The 25,766-nt window shown below is 38.3% G+C and overlaps 1 protein-coding gene across 2 annotated transcripts in view; it reads left to right on the top strand.

Moving 5' to 3' along the window:
- The window catches only part of clybl (citrate lyase beta like), an 82,721-nt gene extending 58,120 nt beyond the window's left edge, over positions 1-24,601 (top strand). The window contains exons 3-8 of one of the 2 annotated variants that reach the window (XM_056260648.1): positions 1,774-1,962; positions 6,974-7,075; positions 7,685-7,778; positions 7,978-8,145; positions 13,100-13,224; positions 24,242-24,601. In XM_056260648.1, coding sequence (XP_056116623.1) covers positions 1,774-1,962; positions 6,974-7,075; positions 7,685-7,778; positions 7,978-8,145; positions 13,100-13,224; positions 24,242-24,271 — 708 coding nt within the window. In that variant the 3' untranslated portion in view covers positions 24,272-24,601. Of the gene's footprint in view, positions 1-1,773; positions 1,963-6,973; positions 7,076-7,684; positions 7,779-7,977; positions 8,146-13,099; positions 13,225-14,187; positions 15,079-24,241 lie in introns of those variants that run through there. The other variant, XM_056260647.1, reaches the window with a different exon arrangement.
- The last annotated feature ends 1,165 nt before the right edge of the window (positions 24,602-25,766 follow it).

The following is a 25,766-nucleotide window of genomic DNA, read 5'->3' as shown; positions in this document are numbered from 1 at the left end:
GCTTCATAAATCCGTCGGCCCTCCTAATATTACCACAGTGATCTTCAAATATATTATAGGCTATAAGCGTACATACGACTTCCTATTGAGGAATCTTTTGTGTTCATTTTGCAGTTTAACAACTCTCAACATAAACTGTAAGTTGAGGACCACAATGTTAGTTTAGACATGCGAGTGTCTAGACTGTGTTTTGGTTTTAATCTGTTTTGCTAGTATATCTGCAATGCTTCAGATGTCATATAGAAGACTTCACAGCTTGTATACACATCATTTTTTCTAATAAAAATGGTTGACAGCGTTGTTATTTTAGCTCTAGTTTAAGGGAGTCTGAATCCAGACCGGTTGTGATTACCAGTTCAAAAGGCTGAGTTTTACGGTCATGCAGGCTCATCTAAAAAGGGGGTTACAGATCTAGACTAGAGATTGATTATCTTTGCCCTTTTTTAATAACCAATATGTATAATGGTTATTTTTGTTTAAGTGTCTTGTAACTGATATGCAGAACCAAATGTTTGTTATTTTTCTTTTTGTGCTTTTTGACACCATAACACCTGGATGATTATTAGACTAAAACATTAAAAAAAACTTACATACCTTGTAAGATTAATTCATTTTATTATTATTTATTTAAATAATAATAATAACTGTTGTTGTTGTTATTTAATTGTTATACTAATATTTATTTAATTATTTAGTATTATCATTTAATTCATTTTATTAATTATCTCTTGATATAAATGCCATGTATTGGGCCGTTATGGTCTAGGTGTAGGCTAAAGTTCAACAGTTTTTGGGTAGAGGTGACCCTAGTTGTGTGGACGGTGTGAGGATGACCTAGCCTAAGGAGTTTCTTATTCAAGTTAAATTAACCCCTGAGCTAACCCCCCTCCCCTCTTTCTCTTGACGTTTCTCATCCCTCCTCTGATCTAACCTGACAACTCCTGAGCTACTGTTTCCTCCTCCTGTTTAACTGAGACCACATTTCCCTTTGGATGGAGTGCTGTTTTCCGACCAATGGAAACTTCATCTTTTTGGACCTTTCCCTCCCACCTTCATTCAGTCTCTTGAGCTGCATCTGGTTTAAATCTCCTGGCGTGTGCTGCTGTGTCACAGTTAGGCCCTGGAACTTGGCTTTAACTTTGATTCTTCCTCCCTCCACTTCCGTTGGTCATGTGTCTGTGGTGTTTGTGTGGAAGACTTGTGTGCAGGGCTTTTCACTTTATGGCCTTTGGTGGATCAGCTGTAGTGAGGTTGATCCCTCTCACTAGATCTTTTTCCGCACCGTAATCCCAGGCGCCAACCACCACTTCCCTGTAAATTCACATAACATCCGCTCGTCCAAACTGATGCATCTTTATCTTTTTAAAGTGCTCCAATGGCCATTTTTATTGCTTGTAGCTTTTCATACGTGACATATTTCCTCCCGTTTATCAGGTAAACACAAATCATCGTCATCCAGTAGCACAAAAGCAAACAATAAAACCTCCCAAACCTACTTTCAATCATTTTTTTGCAGGTTTGATACCCACAAGCCTGTGTTCTTTGTCAAATAGGGTCTGAATTGCGTAACATAACCATTCAGTGTTTATTTGCAGTCATATTGTGTGTTTATTACATCACTGAATAGTGACCCAGCTGAGCATAAATAGTTGGGTCACCCTTTCATTTTGTGGTCCAGCCTGCATTGAGAAATATGCTCTATTATCTGCTGTGGTGAAGTAAGCACTTTTTGACACAATGGCACAAGTGATTTCCTTTTTCCTTTTTTCACAGGAGGAAGCTCGGAAAACCATCCCAAAGATGCTGGCTGATCTGGATCTGGGGCGTACGGAGAAGTGTGTACGGTTGAACTCTGTGTCTAGCGGCCTGGCCGAAGCCGACATGGAGGTTATTCTACAGGCGGACGTGCTGCCCACAGCTCTCATGCTGCCAAAGGTGGAGAACACAGGAGAGGTGCAGTGGGTGAGTGAATCATGACTCTTTAAGCACTTCAAACAAAGAGTTGACCTAAAAGAGCATTCTGTCAGTCAATGTTTATACGCTTTCTGTGGAATACAAAAGAATACATGGAAACTATACAGTGCAGTGGCCAAAAAATATTTTAAAAGCACCATAAAAGAAGTCTATACAACCCATATCTTATTTTTGAAGTCAAGCTTAACCATGGCAGCTTTGTGTGAGGAACAGAGCAACATTTTAGTCAATATTTTCTGAAAATCATACATTTTCCGTATACTGTACACTACTGTTCAAAAGTGTGGGGTCATATATAAAATATTTTATTCAGCAAGGCAGCAAGGATGCATTAAATCAAACGTGTCAGAAAATACATTTATTATGCTACAATAATAAGAAATGTTTTTTGAGCAAGACTGATGCTGAAAATTCACCTTTGCCATACACAATACATGTTAAAATATATTGAAATAGAAAACGGATATTTTAAATTGTAATAATATCTCATAATGTTACTGTTTTTTACTGTATTTTTGAACCCCAAACTTTTGAAAGTAAATGTGTTTTTTCCCCACATTTTATTTTTTATCAGTACATTTAGCAAACATTGAATTGTACATTGAGGACTCATATGTTTCCATATGATTATGGTTAGATTACAGTTAATGTGACATTCATGATCATTTTATCCCACAAATTGAAGACTATGACCTGCTTAATGTGAAAAACGAGAAACTAAAAATACCTCTAATGTGCTCTTGCATTTTCCATCATTTGTATAGAACACAACACTCTCTGAACTCGCAGGGTAAGAAGAAACCACAGGGCTTTTCAAAGCAATAATAACAATCTTTTCTATTAGGCTGTACAGAGGACTTGATCTCTGTAGTCAGGCCCGGGGAGAAATGGGGCTGTATATCTTGGCATCAGCTCAAGAAAGCCATGACATTTCAAAACTAGCTTCACAAGACAGATGTCACAAAATACTTCTTTCCCCTGGAAGCACAGGGCCTCTTCAATAAACCTACCATGAGGCTGGCAATGTTGAGCAAAAATATTCTAAAATCAAAGCTGGTGGACACTTTAGCCACTCGTAGATCTCATTATTATAGAGATGGCCGGTCAGTCAGTCAGTGACACTAGCATATAGGTCTTAAAGCTAAAAGCCACAAAACACTCATTCCTCCTGATCACCTCCATGTGTGAGTTGCAGGAGGTGTTGAGGATTCTTCTAGACGTTTGTTCGTCCATCAAAGCAGGGCTTCCTCTGGTAGTCGGCCCCAGGAGGCCCCCAGCACAGCCAATACACCAGCCCCCAAATCCCTCCAGCTCATTTCCCCCAACCAGCCAACCCAGCCCAAATCTGCAGTATTCAGCTACTCTGCATGAGCACTGAAAAGACCTGAAAGAAGCCACAATGTCTTAACTAGGTAGATGAAGAGAGGGAGGGGGGGAGGCTGAGAGATGGAGGGGGCCCCTAGTCTGTTGCTCACAGTTAGTTTAGGCTTGAAGCAGGAAGTTTTTAACTAGTGGTTTTAATTAATGCTCATATATTTCCCGGGCCGCTCTATGTTTCTTTTCTTTTTAATTGCTGACAGGTGCTCATATTTCTCTCTCTCATTCTTGTTCACTGCCATTTTGTCTATTGCTGAAAAATATTTGCCGCCCATAGAGTAGTTCATAAACAACAACTTAAGTGAAAAGCCCTTGTGTGCGTGTGCGTGCGCGTGCTCGTGCGCATGTAATGTATATTAGTAAATTATACATATTAGTTAATATATTATTGATTCTTTTTATATATATATACATATATATACACTTACTGCAACTCGGTAATATTCCAATTATATTATTATCTTACTATCATTGTTACATACAGTTGGTATCGGGTATCCTCCTCTCTCAGCCACATGTAAAATAACCCCATTTTCAGAGTTTTGTCAAAGTAAAATGAATCTGCTATTCACTACCCACTTAGCCACTCGAAAATCAATACAACCCCTACACATATGTCACATTGAGTAATACAGTGTGTGTGAATGCATTAAAAAAGTGCACACATATGTGGTGGGGGATAGAACATGCTCTCCACATGCTTTGCACACGGTCGAGCTCATAGCCGCAGCAGGATATGGGAGATTGTGAGCGGAGAGGAAGTCATGTAGCACTGACCTGACATGGGCCCACTGCTTTGAAAGTGGCGTGAGACAAACATGAAAGGAGAGGATGTTTCTATCTTTTCTCTTTCTCTCCCTTTTTAGTCTCACAGATCTGAACAGTTTAGATACATTATCATACTTGGTTGTACAGAGTCCTTACCAAAATTGACCACAGTTGGTCACTGTAGTTTTTGTAAAAAAAAATATAGTTACTACAGTTTTTGTTGCCACAAATTATTTTTGTGGTATTAGAGAAAACTATCATCAAAAAAAAAAAAACTGTTTAAATATGCAGAGACCATGCAAGTCATTTGTGGGTTAATTCCTTTCTTAAAAGGACAGTGGTTCTGTGCTGTTATTGGTCTGTTTGTTTGTGCTGTCTGACACAGCAACATTGATTCAACCAATGGCATGAATTAGGGGGCAGGACTACCTGTTTGACCAATCAATGGCAGACAAACGTTTTTCTTTACATTTTCAACAACTGATTATTTTTGTAATTCTATTTGCTTTAAACGTTTAAATTATTATTATTATTATTATTTTTTTTATTTATTTTTTTACTTTATTTTAGGCATACATTAGTAACAATATCTGCAGAAACTATGGTTGCTTTTGTGAGGTTAAAGAAAATAACAACATACTGAATAAGTATGTTGAATAAGTTGTAACTTGTTTTATTCTGGAATGAAGAGGGAGCTTAATAATGGTACTTTTTACTGTTTATTTTTTAATGAAATAATCGTCGGCTATTAAATTAGCATTAAATATCTCTTTTTCCCTTATGTATGTGTTTGTGTCTTTTGATGAGTAGTCAGTGAGTGTCTAATCCAACACACATCACAAAGTCGTACCACTACAAGCCTGATTATCTTTCTCTCCTCCTCCTCTTCTTCTCGTCCCGGCGGCCGGCCGACCCTAAATCCCTCTGTTGTTTATTTTCTTCCCCTTTTTAACGTAGATGAGCAGAGGAACCTCCAGACTGATTTGTTGCTAAAAGATGGACTTACTTGTTTCCTTTTGTGTGAAAATCTTCTACTCTCCCTTTCTATCCTCTCTCTCTGTGCTTGTTTGACTGACAAGGCTTATTGGACTATAACAGGCGTAACTCTCCCCCCCTCCTCCTTTTGTCCACAGACAATTCTCCCACAGATTCGGAGCTGTGCGCATTCTTTGGCCGCCACACTACTGAGTCCTGAAAGGAACCAGCTCGAGTCCCGTCCCTCCCCGTCCGCTCCTAATTCTCCCCCCTCCACCACTACCACCACCACACGGTGAAATGAGCACTTCAGCAGGCCGGAAACATTTAATCTGGCCCTCTTTTGAAGAGAATTAATTGAAACTTATCCACTTGCCGCCTTTTTCGCTCTAGCGGCTCCCTCGCCCCAAAATCCCTGCCTCGTTTCCATCCGGATCATGGTGGATGGGGCCGCCGTGGCACTTGTTGTCGAGAAGTGTGGGTTTTCACAAGCGGCCTATAGCGAACGGAAAAGCTTGTCACCTGAGAGTGGTATTAGCGCTTGCACAAGTGCGGTTCAATACCCAGACTGTGTAAATATTGAAGGGGCCGACCGTTCCCATTACTTCAGTGTAGTAAAAGCACACCTGTAATTTGTTGTCACTCATTGACTTCCCAATGGCGCCTCGTGACGGGACAGAGCTTTTCGTTTGATTGAGGGCTATAAATGCTTAATTTCTCTGCCAAGTGGCTATAATTTTACGCAAAAATACGGAGCCGTCGGAGAGGGCAGTGTGGCGTCTGATAAAAGAGACAGTGAGGAAATGGAAGGGCCGCCAAACAAGCCCTACCCTCTCCCTCCCTTTTCTCCGTTCGAGGGGAATATTATGCTAAGCCGTTGGCGTTTTTATGTTGCCATAGCAGCATTACTCCTGCAGGGTTGTGACCTCAGATGATTACAGTACAAAGCTTATTGGGTCTTGAAAACCCCTTTGAAGATGAAAAGTCTTTGATGGTTTATATTTATGCAAATCTCTCAGATATGATTTATCCTACTGAGATTGAATGGGGAGATGATTAAAATTCCCCCATTAGAAAAAAATCCCTCAATGAAGGTATATTCTTTGAGCTAATAAAACAAGTGTGTGTGGGATATTTTAGCCTTTATTTGGAAAACTAGCCTTGACGTACCTGAGGTTATTTTAATCTGCTGTCCCCAATGTGTGAAAGAGAGACGGAACGGGGGGGACAGGGAATTACACTTTTCTGCTTTGAGTTTTTTTTTCTTTTTTTTTTTCTCTTCCCTTCCCTTCCCTTCCCCTCCCCCTCCTTTTATTTTTGTACAGGCTTTAAAAGAAAATATCTGACAGAGGGAGCTTTTGTGTGTTTCCAGATGATAGATTTTGGAATTTGGGCAACCCCACTGGCAGTCCACGGCTAGCTGTGAACTGGTCTGTTGGAAAAAATCGGAATGCTTTGGTCTTCAAAGCACCAAACTTCATTTTAAAACCTTCTTAGGTAAGCTCAAATATTAGCGGGAAAATGAATAGCGCGGAGAAGTGTCGTATCACACATCGCAAGTCTCACGAGTCTGTCCGCCGGGGGAAGCCGAGGCTCTGCATAAAACTGAAATGAAATGCACTCCCAGACAGCTCAAATCTCATCCCTTCCCTTTTCATATTCAGCGATCCTTTCTTTGTAAATTCAGACAGGAACCTGTAGTATATCTCGAGGGCCCCTGTGAAACGGGAGTTGTCCAAAGACTGTGTGAATCTTGTCAAGCCATATCTCTTTATTCTTCTTCTTTCTCCAAAACCCTGAGTCAGAAGTTTTTCAATTTAATTAGGCTTTTAAACAATGTCTTCTGTTTAAACTGTTTTTGACTGTGTGTTTGTTTCAGTTTGTTGACAGGTTTCAGCGGTACTTAAAAGGCAGACAGCTTGAGGAACCCATCCGCTTGGTCACCTTTGTGGAAACTGCTTTGGGTCTGCTGAATTTTAAGGTAAATAACACCTTATATTTTGAGTTATAGATATTAAAATTGCCCCTATCAGGAAAAAAATGGCCGAAGTCATGTTTTTTTTTTTGTCTGCTTATAAAATATGCAGTTCCCTTTTTTCTTTTGATTATTTTACTTCCCCCCTCCCCCAAACCCTCTGTTGTGCTGGCTAGACAGAATCCCAGAGCCAAGACAGGGAAATATTGCAGAGTCACAGCAAGAAGTGAAATTAATTTGGAACCCAACAAAAGCATTCAAGAAATTCCATCTGCTCCGCGCCTGACACGGTCATATCACATTCCAGACGGTCTCTCACTAGTCCTGGTTCTGGGGTTAGTTGCAGCCTTGGATGGTCTTCACAGATTTCTAGATTCCTCCATCCACAGGGACAGAGACGGGCCATTAATTGTGTGTGTGTGTGTTTCTTTTTTTAAATATCTGATATAGTTCCATTTCTAAACACAAATATAAAGAACAGAGGCATGGACAGCGATAAAGGGAGTATTGGTGGAAAATTAGAGTCGTTCGACTCTGTGATTTGATTGAGTGCCAAAGTACACATACACACACACACACGTTTGCACAGCTCTTTATTTTCTCTTTTTCTTGAAGGCAGTGTGTGAAGCACTTCGAGATCTTGGGCCAAAGGCAGGTCTTCATCATGACGGAGTTGTCTTTGGGTCAGATGACTTTTGTGCCAGCATAGGTTTGCTATCTTTTTATCTCTCTTTAATAAACCATTTTTCCACTTTCTGTTATTTTTTTGGTTTGTTTTGTGACAGCACCAAAAATAATGATAAGTTAATGTAAACGATGCAATTGTATGATATGTCATTAATACCCCTTCAAACTGCACATATTTGTTATATGATGCTTGATTTTTAAAAATCATGTTTTTGATCTAGGAGCCACACGCACTAAAGACGCTAAAGAACTCCTGTACGCTCGGCAGAAAGTGGTGGTCACCACCAAAGCGTTCGGTCTCCAGGCGATCGACCTTGTTTACATCGACTACCAGGATGTGGAAGGACTGAGGCAGCAGGCCAGAGAGGGCGCACTCATGGGCTTCACTGGTACGCTGACAGCATCATTTTTCTTTTCTGTTCACTTACTGTATTGCATTTTTGCCTGGTCCTCCTTTAAGTGGGTCTTGGTTCTCAAATGATTTAGGATCTCAATGAAAATTCATGCTCTAACATATGCATAACAGCATATAGAGAATATACTGGCAGAACTTGGTAAACATTTCTGTTGCATGAGCAAAACAAGTAAGAGAACCAGTGATTGGCTGAAGTGATTGACATCATAATATCCAGGTCTTAAAGGATGCGATGAATAGAGCGCAACTTGTATTTAACTTGCAAAATTCCTTAATGAAAATATTAATTACATTTCATAAATTTTATATTTTATCCTCTGGAGATTAGTGGGTTGTTTTGTGTATTTTGTTGTATTTCTCTTCCTACACCTTTGAGTTCCTCTACATCTTATATTTGATGTGCTGACATTAGTGCTGGTTGTTATATTTGAAATCTGCAACACTTTGTGGCATCTGTTTTATAATTTTAATGTTGCCCATATTGCATTGGTGATTTTATTTACTACCCAAGCATTTAATATCCTACATACGGTACATGAAATTTTAAAAAGAAAGTTACTGGCATGTGTTTGTCAGTGTGCGCATGCGTGCATGTTATTTTTTTTGTCTGTGTGAATGTGTATCTGTTATTTGCGAGTGTGTTTGTGGGAGACCGACGTATGTTCACAGTTTAGCGATGTGTGGGTTTGTAGCCAGGCAAGTGTGTGTGCGTGGAGTCCTGGTGAGCGGGTAACTGGCCACGGGAGGCCAGACACAGCCCTCCTCTGAGCCTCCGCTAATGAATATGTAATTGCTGTTTGCAGAATACACACTGTTCTCCATGCACATCTCTGTATACACTAGCACTGCCATTCCTCCAGAACACCGCACTCCTCTGCTAAACAACATTCACTTTTCTCCTGTCTTGTTTTTCTTCATGCAATTTTTTGAAAACATCAAAATTCATCAATAATTCCATCTAACACTGAATTTAATTTAAGCCACTGTTTTTATTATCATTCAACTCAGGGGGAAAAAAAGCTTTTATTATTTAATGGAATATCTAATAGAATATTATAATATTTAATGAAAATATTTTAGGAGAATTCATCAATTCATTGAAGAGCATTTACAACCATTATAAAACATTACCATGATAACCATAGTCTCTCCAAAAATACCATAATATTATTACTACTGTAAAATAATAATTAATTAATATTGGATTGCCTTCAGCCTATGCAAAAGACTTTCAGAATCTTTCTGACATTTTTTCTTGATGATTGTAATGGATACTACAGTGCAGTAAATTACCAATTTTTTTACTTGAGTAATTTTTGTATTTTGGCAGAAACTGGTTACCATACAACAATTAAAAAATGCAAATATTCATGTGAGGCAACTGAATTATTTACTTTTGTATCATTGTTTTACGGTTTGTGGTGTCCCAGGATGTCCATCAGGGTGCCACTGCGAGGTTGGTTGTTTGTATTTCCCCAGCAGCCAGCCTGCGGGTTGATCATGCCATGTTGCAGCCCATCAGCCGGGCGCTCTGTTCAGCAGCCTGTAATTAGGCAGGTGGGGTCGGGTTTGATGACTCTCTTCTGCCTCTTGCGCGAGTCTGAATTGGAACGGCTCCTCGTGTAGCATGCGCTCAGCTCACCGCCGTTCTGTTTGCCACTGCTAGTCTGAGGTCCCTGTGTGAGGAGGCCTACAGAAACACTGTTTACAGTTTACACCCTCAGTGTGAAGTGTGTGTCAGTGAGTGTGTTTTTATCCGTAGGCAATTAAGATTGCATGCAGATAAATGTAGTTTAGCCAATATTTTTCTTCTTATTTTGTATTAAACTTGCATGAGCAAATCTATTTCGATAATATTTAATGCAAATACAATAATTGGGGTCTCAGAATAGTTTTTATTAATAAAATGGTTAGTTGAAATAACTTTTTTTTTTTTTTTTTTTTTTTTATGTGCTTTAGTTATTTATTTTAAATCAGGAAATTGTACCTTTGTGTTTCTGATTTTAACGTTTTAAAATTAGAATCAGAAAATGTCCTTCAATGTGGTGTTAGAAATAAATTGGCAGACTTATCTAAAATATTTTTAAATAACTAATTGGACATTTTATCTACCATGAGAAACACTTTTTCCAATATATTTGTTCTTAAGTAAATGTATTCCTTTGAAAATAATAATTGGGCTAAATACTACAATGATCACATCTTTAGCAACAGACAAGCAGTTAAATCTGGTACAAAACAGAAAGGCCAAAAAGTTACAAATTAAGATGAGTCTTAACATAAATTTTATCCTCTCCTCTTGGATGTATTACTTCACACATATTGTCTAAACATTATTTCCCTGAACTCCCCACCTGTGAATTGACTTGGCCCTTATGTCTTTAAAAGGATTTTTGAGTCATAGCTACACATATATGGTGCTGTATAATGAATAAGAATTTTGTTGCTTGTCTCCTAAAATGAAACAATATAAAAAGGTTATGTATTATTTAAGATCATTCAAAATAAGATTTTCCTCCTTTTTTTTTATTCACGTTTATCCTTTTCGGTTGTTGTTTTTCTGCCTTTTTCATAAATTCTGTCCTTCTAAGTGAGATTTTGAGAATCATCTAACAGTGGTACTCTGCTAAATGGTAGTGAGCCAACCAGACATACTCAAAACAGATGGCACCCTGTGATTGGCCAAATGGCATTGGGGAACATTAATGATGCACTGCAGCCGGCCAATAGCGGCGCGGCGTAAGGGCTCACCACGCCCCCCTTGCTCACTCTGTCACTAGCTGGCTCAGAACAGACAGCTCCTGAACAGGTGGCAGTCTGGGGAAGGGGCATATTTTGTTGATGTGAGGGAACGACCCCCTGCCAGTCTTTTCTGGGATGGGCGTCACAAACATGGACCTTGAGCCTCAGCTTTAGGGTGTTGATCCAACAGGCCGTCTCCTCCAGAGCAGCAGAGGGACAGTACACACACACACACACACACACACTGGTGATTCTTCCTTCTGCAGCACTGTTGGCTCAAATAGAAAAACACAGTCACCAAGCTGGTTTGGTTTATTTACATTAAAGCGCATGCTTAGCTGTCATTGGTTAACCTGACGCCTCGTTCACTCTCAGCTGCATCATCAGATTGTCGTACCTTGCAGTATTTGGCTTCGGCAATGTGTAAAAGATGCAGAAAGTAACACCTGTGCTGTTGCAAGACCGTGTTAACATATGACTGACATAATGCTGCAATATGTAATATTGTGTGCTAAATTATGTGGGATCTCAATAGATAACACATGGCAGAAGCTGTTTCAGATGGGTTAACTGGGGAAAGACCCAAAGATGGAGCTAATGGTTTTCTCATGTATTAAATTCTACGGCTGTCAGCTAGATACCTTTCTGTATTTGTTTTTAAGAGACGAGCTAAGAGTTATTTTTTTTAAATGAAGTCTCATCACCTAGAGTTTTGATCTGGGAAAACGTCCCTGATTATTATGGTGCAGCACTGGACAGATGTTATTTTTGAGAATAAGGTTTCAGCCTCCATGACCGTAATCCGTTTTAGCTTCTTAGCCGATGCAGCAAAGTAGGGTGGAAAAGGAAATGTATATTTGAAAATGGTACCCAAATTGCCAATGAAGCAACCTTGGGTTTACAAAGATAAAAATTAATAATACTAATAACATTATTGGTTATTATTATATTATTGTTGTCGTTGTTATTTTTTATTTACATAGGTCTTTCTAAAACCCATTATTATATTTATTAATATCAATATTATTATTAATAAAATTATTCAATAGAAATAAACGACAGATTATAATATTATTACTTATTTTGCTTATATTACTTATTTTGGCTTGTTGGTATTTATGTATATTAACGTTTTTTAAATGTTTTAAACATGCTCTAGAAATAAATGATTGATTAATTAATTGATTGATAGATAGATTATGGAAATTTAAAAAAAGAAGAAATTTAATTTTAAAATCAAAAAGAAAGAAATCATTTCAATTGATCAGATGCTCACAAAGCTTGTGTTTTTAGAGGTAGATTCAGTAAGTGCATGGACATTATGGGTCATTTCATGGTCATCTGTTGTAGTCGCCTCCAATTTTTCACCCCAGCGTTGGATCATTAACACACGTAGCTGATGCTGCTGTCCTTGACATCTATGTGTATAGTGTGTATGCATGAAGTGTGTTGAGGTGACACTACGTGTGTGTGGCTCTCACACAGGCCTGTAACAAAAACAGCAAGTGAAGTCTCTCAGAGGCTGCCTCAGATTGAAGTGTAACTAAGCGTGCAGTAAAGTTTCAGAGTTCAGCGGGGCACAAGGCGAAAATCGGGATGACACCCATAATTCATAGCATCCTCTCTCCCTGCTGTGTCCCTTAAATTCATTCTTGGTCAGGGAGCTGTACTGGAGAAAGGAGGAGAAAATGCCCACCAATGCCTTTGCTTCTACTGAGCCAAAGCCCTTTAAATGTGGAGAAATAATCCTAGATGATGTTTTTTTTCCTTCTATTTTTACAGAATAGTACTACTTCCTGTAGTGTTGTATGTGAGTGGGCTGCACTGCTAATGGTGTACTAAAAATACAAATAAAAAGTTTTAGACCTAAATAAATGAATATTTATTCTACATGTGGGCTGACATCTATAGGCAAATACTACTCACTCTTATTATTGGACACTTTTGGTTGTGGAATGAATTTGTATGTACATTACGATAGGTGGTTAAAGAAATAAGATTTTTTTTTTATATTATCAATTTTATTATAAATGTTACTGAAGTATGAATGTTCAGGATGATTTCAATTTATTTATTTAATCATTCATTCATTCATTCATTTTGAGACATTAAATATGTTATTCTCTTTGGAATATTTATTTACTGTTTATGTTGTTAGTGACTTTTTTTTTTTTTTCACTTGGTAGGAAAACAAGTGATTCACCCCAACCAGATCAAGGCCGTTCAAGAGGAATTTGCCCCCAGTCCAGAGAGAATCAAGTGGGCCACGGAGCTGATCGCTGCATTCGAGGAGCATCAGAATTTGGGAAAGGTGCACATTTACTAGTCCTGGAGTTTCCACACAGAGATCTGTATTATTTTCCAGCCTGATATAGCATCAAGATATCCTCCATGGTGCATACAGCATTGTAGCTTTTGTCTGAGAAAATCAAATGAGGTGTTGAATATTATAGTTCCTAATTTAGTGCATCATTGAGTCCTGCGTTTTCTGCTCGGTAGGGCTGCGCGTGTCTGAGATGTGCTAGTAATGTACAATCTGCCAGTAATTCTTACGCTAAGGATGGCCTGGGGGTGCATCAGCAGCACTCTCCCCGTTCGGCTCTTTGCTCACAAACTGAGATTCCGGGACACAGTTGCTCGATTTATTTTGTGTTTTCCTGTATTTTTTTGTCTGTGCCCTCTTCAATCTCCTTGCAGATTTGTTACAGAAAATGTTTGCAAAATCCCCACCTGAGGTTTTACTGCCTCTCAACAAATCATTTTTAGACTCTATCAGCATAACATTACATTTAGGATGCAGCTTAACTGCAGATTTAGTTTCTTTGGATGCATATGTCATGTAATTACTGAAACTCTTTCTTCTTAAGAGGTTGTGAACGAGTAGACTGATTGAAATATCCTTCTCAGTCCAGTGGTGGAGTGAACAGGAGTATCTGGCATGCAAATAAAAGACTTCCAGCTCTAATTCCTGCAGCTGTCAAGAATATCTCCATTTTCATTCTAATGCTTCTTAGTATTTTTAGTACTTTTAAATTCCCAACCATCTTGAATGAAACACTGGCTTGGAAGCTAACATCGCTGCAATAAACACCATTAACACAAGCATTTAAAAAAAATCCTTCCTTTGAAATGTATATATATACTCTCTAACCATCCTATCCTTCTTTGTTGTGTTGTATATGCATTGCATTAAAGCTGTGTAGTAGGATATGTTCTTCAAGACAATATCTACCTTTATTTTTATTCAACCAGTGTTCTGTTCTCCTCTCCTCAGGGGGCTTTCACCTTTCATGGCAGTATGATTGACATGCCATCTCTGAAGCAGGCTCAGAACATTGTCACAATGGCTTCAACTGTTCAGGGAAAATGAGCCAAATCTGGGTTCCTCAGACATCAAACTCTGCACCATGCTGGCGGTGCCGCGCACTTCACGTCAACAGCTAAAATGATCTGTGCATTGTTTAACCAGTAACAGAGATGATGTGCTATGTGATGCTTAATTAGTAATTGATTGATTATTTTGTCTTCTGCAATTCCTGGTGCATGACCATTTTATGCATTATTTTGCGTTTGTGTGTATCATGTTCGCCCCTTGCACGTCTCTTGTCAGGGTAGACGATTGACCGTGGTAAAGGTTGTGCGTGCCCTGCGAAAGGGCAAACAAACAGAGCTGCCCTGCCATTGAGCTTCCATTCAGCCTGAAGGCTCCTCCAGGCCCCGGAACATCAAAGCGCTATTTGCCAAGAAGCCGCCATGAATTTACTAAAACCAACATCGAGAGAATGAGCCCGCTCTAAATTGTAGGCCTTTGTTTCAGGGGGACTCAGCAAGTCATTTTGTTCTTCAAGACAAGGCTTGAATGTGTCTGCAGCCTGGCGTAAGCTCTACGCAGCGTGCCACACGCTCGCTCGCTAGCAAACACGTACACAAAGAGCTCCGCAAGGAATCAATCTATGTAAATATCAGCGGTTTTCTATGGATGTGTTAACCGGTCAGTGGTTCCCATCTCTCCATCCAGCTTCGGAGTCACCATGAACATGGCCACGATGTGCCGCCGTTGTCTGTTTCACCAGTGTTCCTCACACTCACTTTGACAAGAACGCCTCTTTTGAAATAAAACTTTAGGATGTCATTCCCAATGAATGACCATCCTTTCCACCCTTGAGGGCGTTGTTATTGTTTATGTCGTGTTTGTCGTGAATACATCCTACAGTACGCTATGTTCCCGCTCCTTCCTGCTGGTCTCCCACGAGCTGATGAGATATTTGGCAGAAATGTCTAGGGCAGATTTGTCTGGGATGGGGATGGGGATGGGGATGGGGGTGGGGGGAATGGTTGATGGTTCAGTTGGTCACTATGGTAATAAAGGCCTCTGCATAAAGCACAACTGAATATGGTGTGATCAATAGTGTCTGTACCAAGCGACTCGGCCTGAGATCCGTGCCAGCCTGGGGACACAAACAAAAATATGGAAGCCGCTGCTGTGAGTGGCCCAAAGGGCTCGACAATAAGCTGACGGCCTGGCACCCGTCCCACACCTCTCCACGCCCCCCACCCCTCCATGCTCTCTGCCTTTTGCACTCATTTATTTTTCATTTTCTTTGGAATTGTCTTTTTGGACTCATGTCAGACAAGCCCTTTCGCTCTAAGCGCTCTTTAAGCATGTCTGAAGACTCTCAATCAGATCCTGAGACCGTAGGATTGGTAGGCCAATGCGATGAGATTCATCTAGAGCCGTCCTGCGTTTAATTGTCTAAATTATAAAATTTTACAATATATATATGCTGTCAAATTGATTAATCGTGATTAATCGCATCTAACATAAGATTGTAAATATATATATAATAAATATTATATATTTACAAACTTTTATGTTAGATGTGATTTGACAGCACTAATATATTTATTTATTTATTTACAAACTTGTTAGTTTAATGTTAGATGTGATTTAATATTGATATTAGCATTAAGGTATAGTACACCCAAAATATATATCCTTTCATCAAATTTTGAAAAATGTCTTTGCTGTCCATACAATGAAATGTTTTTAGACCACATTTACTTTTAAACATTTTTTGAAATATTGTTTTGCTGAAGAAATAAATCTATACAGGTTTGGAGGGTGAGTAAATGACAGAATTAAAATCTTTGTGTGAACCATCCCTTTAACACCAGCCAGCCAAAACACAAGAACTCCTATGATGACCTCTGAAACTTAAGCCTCTTGAAAATAAGTGTGAAATATGGCTGTTGATTGATATGACATTAATTTGAAACTAGCTTTTTTTTTTTTTTTTTGGCTGACCCCTACCTTATGGGTTTTTGTGCCTTTATTGATTTTTATGTTTGTAATAGAAGTATGTGATATTTATTATAAAGTGAAATTACATTTAGCAGTAGAATTAATCCTCTGATCAGTGCACTAAAGGCACCATTTATTTTATTAATTAGCTTGGAACTGCTCTGTGTAGACAATGATTCAGGGTTTAAAGGATTTGCGGACTCATAGTTCTGCGAAATACTACTTCCTCCTACTTCTTTGTCATTTTTCATGACATTTCTATTATGCCTGTAAGTTGACATAATCTTTTCAGCTCACAATGCGGAATTATTTAAATACATTTACTAGTATTCCCAAAGAGAGTACAATACAATTAACACGAATAGGACCTTACCTAATCTTGACAGCACTCAATTAGGCTTGAAACACAGTCCTGATGGTTATGTGCTGAGATTGCTCTCATAAATTATCTGATATCAACCCAGCAGAGAAAACGCATGTATGCAAAGTGCTTTCAGAGGAAAATTAAAAGGAAACGTTTTACATATTTTTCATTAATCTCAATGGGACCCGTGTGGCAGGGAGGATTTTGCTCGCCTAATTTCTCGCCAAGGGATCTCCCAATAATGACTTAATTCTTTTACTAGACAATATATGACAAACTCATTTCAACAAAGATAATTCCCCTGCAATAAAACGAATCGTTTACAACAAGAGCAAAGCAGGAACAATTTTGGAAATAATGTGTAATTGAAATGAAATTGAATTTATTGGCAGTGGGGGTATAATGAGTGAAATTGAACTCTAGTAATGTTGTAAAATGTCTGGCGTTTTTTTGCACGTAGGTTAATGTGACTTTTGAATTTGCTTGATAACATTGCCAGAGAATAACTTCAAATATAGGCCATACCACTGTGGCAAATAGGTGCAGATGCGACATTAATGCCTATAGCTTTTGGTGACATTTGAGAAACATTCAATAATTTACGCCTTTAGCTAATAGAAATTATTAACACAACAAATTATTGTATTTGGGGGTATTAACTTACTGAATACTCCGCTTTATTACCTTAGTGATGATTATAATAGGCTAATAATGTGCGTGAATGAGGATGTTACACAGACGCTGACCTTTTTATTGTGTTTTTCCTCTGTTCTTCATTTTATACATTTAAAACAGTGTTGTTTTTTTTAAACGTTTCAAATGTCTGTGCGAACTTTATTTTATTCTTTGGTCAGTACGAATGATTCGAGACCCTCAACTCTCTGATTTTTTATTTGTTATTCTTTATTTTAGGTGCAATGCAACATATTAAAAATTAAAAGAACTCTTGTTTTATCCCTAGCGCACACACTGATGTCATACAAATCCAGCGTGAGTTTATTGTAATATAAACGCTTTTGAAAGAAAGGGTAATTTTCAGTAATGTTGCATATTTCCTAATGCTCCATATTTTTTATGCATATTTAATTATGGTCCTTTTTCCTATGTATAAAAAGCTTTAATTCACATGTGGTATTATAAGCTTAACGTTTTGCCAGAGTAGCCTACTGAATGTGTGCTTGAGTGAAGGATAGTTCTCTCTGAATAAGCGCAGACTTTGAGCTGACTCTTTATTTGAAATGGAGACAGATCAAAGGACAAACCCCAGTAAACCTCCTCCGGTCTTTGTCTGCGGTTGCTATGGCTTCAAGTCGAGGGGCCACGTAAATCAGACTCGTTACAGTGCGACAAAAAGTCTCTAAAACTTTTTTTGTTTTTAGCTGACTTGACCCCATGTATCTTTATTCAAGCGAGTTTAAAGAAATACAATGTCAAAAAGTGTTGATTTGTGCATTGTGTCTGTCTGTTATAGGCCTACTTTTAATGCACAATATTGTTCACGTTATTTTTGGTGAAGTACAGCTACTCGTTTTGAATAGAAATGCGTGACTTCATTTTAAAAAAGACTATTTAAAAGGGTTTTCCTGCAAGAGGATTACTATTTTTAACGGAATAATATTTTATAGCCTACTTTAATAACATCTTCATCGCCAGGCCTGTACAGAGAATATGAGCAGATGTAATTTCCACCTCACTGTTAGCAGTAGGACCAGCCCATGGGTGGATTCCCCAATTACAAGCCCATCGCAGCCCCCCTTCAAATTGACTTTTCCTTCTGTTGTGACAAAATGGTGCAATTGTCGCGTAGCCTCCAGGATAATCAGAGTATCATGGTTTTATGTATATTATGGCGGCTGGCTCATTATCACACAACCGCTCGTGAATTAGAGAGAAATTAAAACAATTCTGCTATATCTTTCATGGATGCGATAAAACGCTTTTGAGTGCTGGTGAGCTTGCTGTGTGACTTGACTGCTTGGCGCAGCTTGTACCATCTCACCCACTGGCTTTCTGATGAAAGAAGAACAGAACTTTAAGAAGTGTGCCGCCGGATGCTGTCAAAATTGGGGGCAGGAAGAGAATGGCTGTTCATAAAGGCGACATTTATTGCTTCTTGGCTGTTAGGACTTTTGCAGTTGAAGCCCCCTAGAACGGTGCAGATGCATCCAGAATGAGCCGTCGAGAGGAATAGATGATCTAGTTTGTTGTCCACTCATATCTACTCGCAAGAAGTTATAATGAGTAACAGGTGCACTGTGAATTAAACTCGATGCACATTTAGACATAACTGAAATGCGAAGGTTGGCAGAGAAGAATAGGCCGATTGATAAAATAAGTCATGTAATAAAGGGGCTTATTTTAAGGTGTCCATAAGGCCACCATTGTCTTCAATATCTCATTTTTTTTAAAAAAACTCCCGGGAGGCCCGTGAAGCCCTATTATTTAATTTAAAGAGGTTTCTACGCGTTGGGTATCTTGGAGTGACCCTATAACCACCTACACAGGCTCACATCTTTTCCAGTTCACTTAATTGTCAGGTATTGAGTCATGGGAGCACGAGCCGCTGGTTTATCACCTTCCCTTGTCACAGTGATCTTTCCGTGTCTACATTCTTAAACAAGCCATTTGAAACACCTAAATCTTTACATTCTCTCCCTTAAATAGTTTCTTGTTTTATACAAGGCGGGGAACTTTAAACATAACATTAACAAACATTAGGCTACATGTGATATGCTACCGAAAAAAATCACTTGTTTCATCATGTTTTGTTGAAAAGTGTTATTAAAAATTATAAAGAAATTGTTGATCTAAGTTTGATCCCATATCAGAACATTAACAACGTCAATTATGGATTAGGCTATATTAGAAAGACTGTAGACACTATAGGGAGGACAATTGGTCCTATGGGATATATAAACATTATCTGTGTTTAGTGTCTCTATGATTTGCAGACTGAATTACTCTCTCCAAAATTAATTTGAATGAATCTGTTAAATGTTATAATTATCTATGTTTGAATACTTGGCACTGATCTGTTATTTTGTACATGCTAGGACTTTTTAAAAATAAATAAAAAGTTTATAAACCTTGTTCGTATAGTTATAAAAAATGATTTACAGTAATTTTCATAATGCTTGTGCTCTTAACACGTTCAGCGCGTGCCTGTGTTTGCACAGTCAAGCTCTTAATTGTAGTTTATGACATCATCTCTGCTAATCCAATTAAACATGTTTGTCCTATAGACCCAGAACTTTGTGAAGAGTGAATACCGCTGTTTAAAGACAGGGCTGCCGACACAATTCTGCCTTTGAATTAAATACATTTAATTGGTTGAACTTGCTTGGAATTGAAAATTATTTAATGCTCTTTTGTATTTAGTAAACATGAATGAATGTATAAATTAATTTATGATTTATTACAAAAATATATATATATATTAGTTTGCCTATAGCCTACTTTGCTTTATACTGGAATTTCGAATTTCTTAATTACAGCCAAAAAACCTGAGAAATTTTTTCTATGACTGCTAAAAAAACAGGACGAGAACCTTCCAAACCTAGAAATGGTCATTTTAATAAAGGAAGCACCAGACAGAAGCACCGAAATTTTGAAAGTCATAATTCCGCATAGAAAAGCGGTTTTTCGACATTTTAACATTTCTTAATTTTTTCATCGTTTCTGAAAAGTTTTGCTTGTCAGAAAAGACAAATTGGAAACGCGACTCCAAGATTAAAAAAATATATATGTCTGAGTTCATTGAAATACTTTAGATGGTAAAGTTTTTAATTAATCTAAATCAATATTTCGTAAAGATTTGTTTCTATATTAACGAAAAAGTTATCTTAACAATGTGGATATTTTCAATTAAAAAACGTAGGTATCTATTTACTATCTTCGAGAGAGAGATGTGAAAAATGTAATTCGATTAGAAAAAAACCCCACTTCTACCCAAAATAAGTGTCATTTGAAATACTAAATTGTTCCTTTCAAGACTCTATAACAGTCTGGTTTTACTCTATAATGAGTGTAAAACAATATTTTCGCCGCAAAATTTGACATCACAACTTTTGATTACTTGCTTCACTTGCTTGTTTCACACCGACATCTTTTCGCGTCTGATTTGAAGTTAACAAAATTATCTTTAATTTGTCATTTAGAAAATTTAGAAAAAAACAAGCCACTTTATTTATTTTGAATTAATTCTGGACTCCGGGCAGCGTAAAGAACACCTAGCTGGCCGAGTAAAGTGGGATTTGGGGCTCATGAATCATTTTATCATGCCCATTTTACCTTTTTCTTTGCGCAGTAGGACAGCATCATCACTTAATTTCTCACTTCAAGTTGAATTTCACATTATAAATGCTAATGGCGTTGGCTTCCTTTTATACACACTTATTGCTTTGACATTAATATTTTTAGCCTTCGGAAAGCTTTAATGAAAATAATTATTTTATCACGCTATGATTATTAAATATGTTTAAAAGTAGGTTACAAAATCACTTTCTGTCTCCATAACATAACATAACCGCAGTGTCCACAAAGCACCGTATGCTTAAAAGTGTTGCCTCTACAGAAGAGAAACCACATGGGGGTTTAAACTTAATAAAACCTCACACCTCAAAGCCCTGTAAGCTGAAATGGCAGCTTTATTTGAATATACAGACAGCATAAACACTCCAAATTATATCTAGGAGTGGATTTTAAACAAACAAAACCTGGCACTAAAAGGTAAGCTATCTCCAAGTGCTGTCATATACTGCCAGCAAAAGGAAGACAGTGGCATTTCACAGGGAACGAAAAGAAATGTATTTTTATCATCATGTCCATGTTCGGCAGGCTGTAGTTGAGCGTGAGCTGTCAAATCAGGTTGGTGAAGGCGCGAAGTAAGCAGTGGTGCTCAGGTAAGGAGCTTCTCTTCTCTGAACCACAGCACAGCTGACTGCTCCAGGAGCCAAAGTAATGAGGGTTCCGCTGGGGGCCGCCTGGTTGGAGAGGTGGCTTAACCCTGCCTGGACGAGGCAGGAGCCCGGGCTCTGCTTTTTCAATCGGAGCCCCTTGCAGAGCACGCGGCCCGCAACGAACATTTTGACAATGCCGGTGATAAGCACGAGGTGATGAAAGGAAGCTGTCTGCGAGGGCGTTTCTGTTTGTTTGCACGTTAATTCTTGAGAAAGAAGTGTGGGTTTCAAAACAAGACAAAAGCGCCCATATTTTAGTGCGACGATTCCCAAACGTATTAAGAGCTAAATAAACTTTAAAACGATGCCTAAAACGGACACTAATACGCATAAAATGAGTGTTTTGAATTGGACAAAAAGACATTTGTATTTTATGCTTCCCAAATGAATTGTATGGTATTGTATTTTATTCATTATTATTTATGCAAATGACTGTACTGTTTAAATAATTTGCTTTTGATTCATGCAAATCTCTCAGACAGGCCAGTCTAAGAATCATGATCATCTTTATAATCAAATGTAATGTTTCCCTTGAGTGCATATCGTCATTTTTATGGGATTTCTCAAAACCAGACAATTAACACAACTGTAAAGAGAATTCTGCTTGTCACCAAGATGAATTTGCTCAGTTATTTTAGCAAGATATGCTGTCATTTACCATTGAAGATGTCAAGAAAGGGGCAAAGGTGACCATCCCCTAAGACACGTGCCTAATTATATAATTTGTCTTGTGAGTGGGACAGAGCACTGTAAGGTCTCCACTGGGATCACTTCTTCAGCAGCCCGAGCCTATCATCAGTTTCATCAACCCTCGTCTATGTAAGGGCACAGTGAGCGAGTTCATTTATCTCTTTTTCCAACCACAGGAACTGACATGGCATGAAGACATTCGGCAGCCTACAAGATTCAGCTTTTAACATTAGACAGACATATTTTCAGGCGACCTGACAGCGTTTTACGATTTCTATGAGTGCAAATATTTGAACCACCAAGGCTATTAACGTTCAAAGAATCTGTTTTATGTATGCCATTAGACAGTGTAAATCCTAAAACTAAAACCAAATTTCTGGCGTTTTTGGCCAATTTAATTGCATTATCCATTGCATTACGTTTATTCGTTTAGCAGGCACTTTTAAGATTTACAAATGAAACCAATAGCAGCCAAAGCAATTGATCCAAGGGAGACAAATAGCATATAGCATATGGTTTGTGATACCAAAAATAGGCATAATATAATGTATTCGCTGAACTGTGGCAATGGTGTTTAAACCAAACATCATACAGTCACTGACCGTTCTGTGGTAATTCTGAGTTCGTGTGTCGACACTGTAGTGAGCCAAATTGCTTATCAAGGCTGGACAGGCCTATACTTATTCAAGGATACGCAAACACAGCACTGAAAATCGCAGACTATGCAGCTCGGATTCGCACCTGCTGAGGGGGAAAGGAAGCATTGCATTCTGGAGATATGGCCTGTGAGCACGCCTAGCGCACCTTCACAAAATGTCACAGCAGTTATGAAAGCAAGTCATTATCAACTCAGGGGGACCCTTGACACTGGTCTATGAGAGATAGTTCCAGTAGTTCAAAGCCATGTCTAATGGCCATTCCAAGGTCAGCTTGAAACAGAGAAAGTAGCTTGTGATGTTTAAGAACATCTAGCCACCCTTGTGAAGCCAGCGGTAGGTTCTGGTGGCCAGTGACGCGCTAGGGGTAGTCCAGGGGATTCTATAAATGTACGGGTTTATTAAACACAGATTAGGCCTTCACTGGAAAGAAAAGCTATATTCAATCTAACCATCAGAGTTTTAAAGAATATAGCAATGTAAAGTCAACTGCATAGAAGTGGACTGGCTTTTTTGAGGGCTTTGACTGTTCTTCTCTTCTTTTTCCTCATCCCTTCTCTTACACTTGAGGGGTGTATATTTGTACTTGCTCCCTCTTCTTTTCTCTTACTGAGATGATCCAGCACTGTGGTTGTCCAGCTGTGCAGGATGATTTCCTCTCACTGAATGTTGACCTTTTCCTCTATGAAAGATGCTGTATTCAGAGGCACGACTCTGATGTGCTGCTCATGGTAGTTCGTCTGATGTGGAATGGATCAGCATCTACAGGATGTAAAATCAAAATGGGAAGCCAATGCTGTAAAGATGATGTCACACTATTTGTGCACCAAATCATCTCCCTATTTTTCCTTTAGAGAATGTTTTCACTGCCAAATATTTATATAATTGTATAAAAATCAATTTTCAAATATGAATATATTTATTTTATTGTACTTTTTGACCTGTGATATCCCACCAGACCGAGGAAAGACCAATTTTTTTGGGAAAGGCCATGCCCAGTTGCAGGACTTTGAACTTTCTTTCTCTATCTGTCTCTCTTATTAATATTTTTGATTTAATAACACCTATTCATGGCCTGGCAGGTGGAACTGTTACAGGTAAATGTTTCAATTTACTAAAGCATACAGCAACTAAAAATACTGTTAAACAAAACATGTGAAGTAGCTGTATATTAACTATGTCCGCTGTTCTCATTCGATAGCGTTGAACATTTTCTATATATATATATATATATATATATATATATAGATCAAACTGCTTTCATATAAAACATGACATCATTTCCTATGTCAAGGCACCGCCTGAAAAAGCTTCTGAACATTTGCCACATGGATGAAGTGTTTTTTTTTTTCTATTAGAAGTCCAGACCTGCGTTTAGGGCCATTTAAACAGGACCTGTCAAATACAAGGCAAGCAGAGAAATGGTCGCATGGCTCTGAGGTTTGGTTTGGTTTATGTGCTGCATGGGCTGAATGGACCAGGTGTAGAGCTCTGGCTCTTGGACATGTCCGTGGACGACCTTGCTCTCATCACCAAGAGCCTTGGAAAGCCTCCCAATCCTGGGGATCCATATTTGGACCAGCACCAAGTTTGGAGACCCACAGATGTTGTGGAGAGGCCAGATATTATGACAGTTGTCTCATGCAGACAGTCAAGCTGATTCATATGTGTTAACGATGAAAGGGTATGTGGTGCATATTTTGAGTTTTATATTCAAATTTCATCTTGTATTTTATTGAATTTTTTTATCTTGTAGTTGATATATGGCCACAATATGTACCACTACACTTAAATAATGTTATATACACTGTCCTTCTCAACTCTCAAAGCTGTTCGAGAAAAAAAGGCAAAGCTAACATGATAACGGCAATCACTAATTAACCAGTATTTTTTTTTCTTTTTAAAAAGTTTACTTAAACATTCCTTATGAAATAACATTTAATAAGAAATATACAAACATATTGACACAAATTGTGCATTATAGACAATTATTTTTAAACAAACCATTGCAGTCGGTTCTGATAGGCTATACATTTCTACTAATTTATCTTTATTTACAGTTTTATTATAAATTTTCTCTAGACTTTACGGACCCTCTAGACATGTTCCCGTAGTCATACCGGGCAGGTATTCCTCACTAATTCAAAAACTCTGTCAGTGTTACGACGAGAGAGAGCTTCATAAAATAAAAATGGGTCGAGCTCGAAGAAAACTTTTAATCCCAACAGTGAAAGTAAACGTCCTGCAACCAAATATGACGGCACTAGGCTACATAAAATAAAATAAAAACAAGCTTACAAATAAAATCCAAAAACACTTTTAGTTTGTGTCGAATGATGTGGTTGCAAAATCGGTGCCACTTGATTCATGTATTTTCATGTTACGCTTTTTATAATGTTTGTTAATGACTTGTTCATTAAAGTGTTAGCAAAGAATCTTTTGAGAGATAAGTTCAAATAAATTATGATGTGCTCGTGGAGTAATTGATTTAATGAAGTTCCTATGAAACTATTAAAAGCGAGTGGAGGTCATGCGAGCGGCACCCCTGAGCGCTCATTGTCAGATGTTTAACTCAAGCAATCTTTTGGGAAAGACATCGGGGCTAATAGGTGAACTCACAGCTGTCTGAGTCGGGCTCGAGCTTTCAGAGCAAATAGCAAACAACTACTCATCCGGCCTCTAACTTAACGGGACGGCAAACCTTCTCAACAGCCTCATCTTGAAACGCATGCACGAAGGACAAACACGACACCTAATCAATAAGTGCGCTAAACGACTGTTAGTCACAACGATAAAAGCATGCAGCATTTTTTTCCCTTCAGAGTTGAGCTCATAAAACATGTACTCACGTTTCACTGTATACACACCCCATGAGTTTTCGCC

Source organism: Rhinichthys klamathensis, unplaced genomic scaffold, assembly GCF_029890125.1.
Source record: "Rhinichthys klamathensis goyatoka isolate OS25496 unplaced genomic scaffold, OSU_Roscu_1.1 h1tg000177l_1, whole genome shotgun sequence".
Lineage (NCBI taxonomy): Eukaryota > Metazoa > Chordata > Actinopteri > Cypriniformes > Leuciscidae > Rhinichthys > Rhinichthys klamathensis.
Note: the sequence above shows the minus strand (reverse complement) of the source record. Positions and strands in the feature narration are given on the sequence as shown.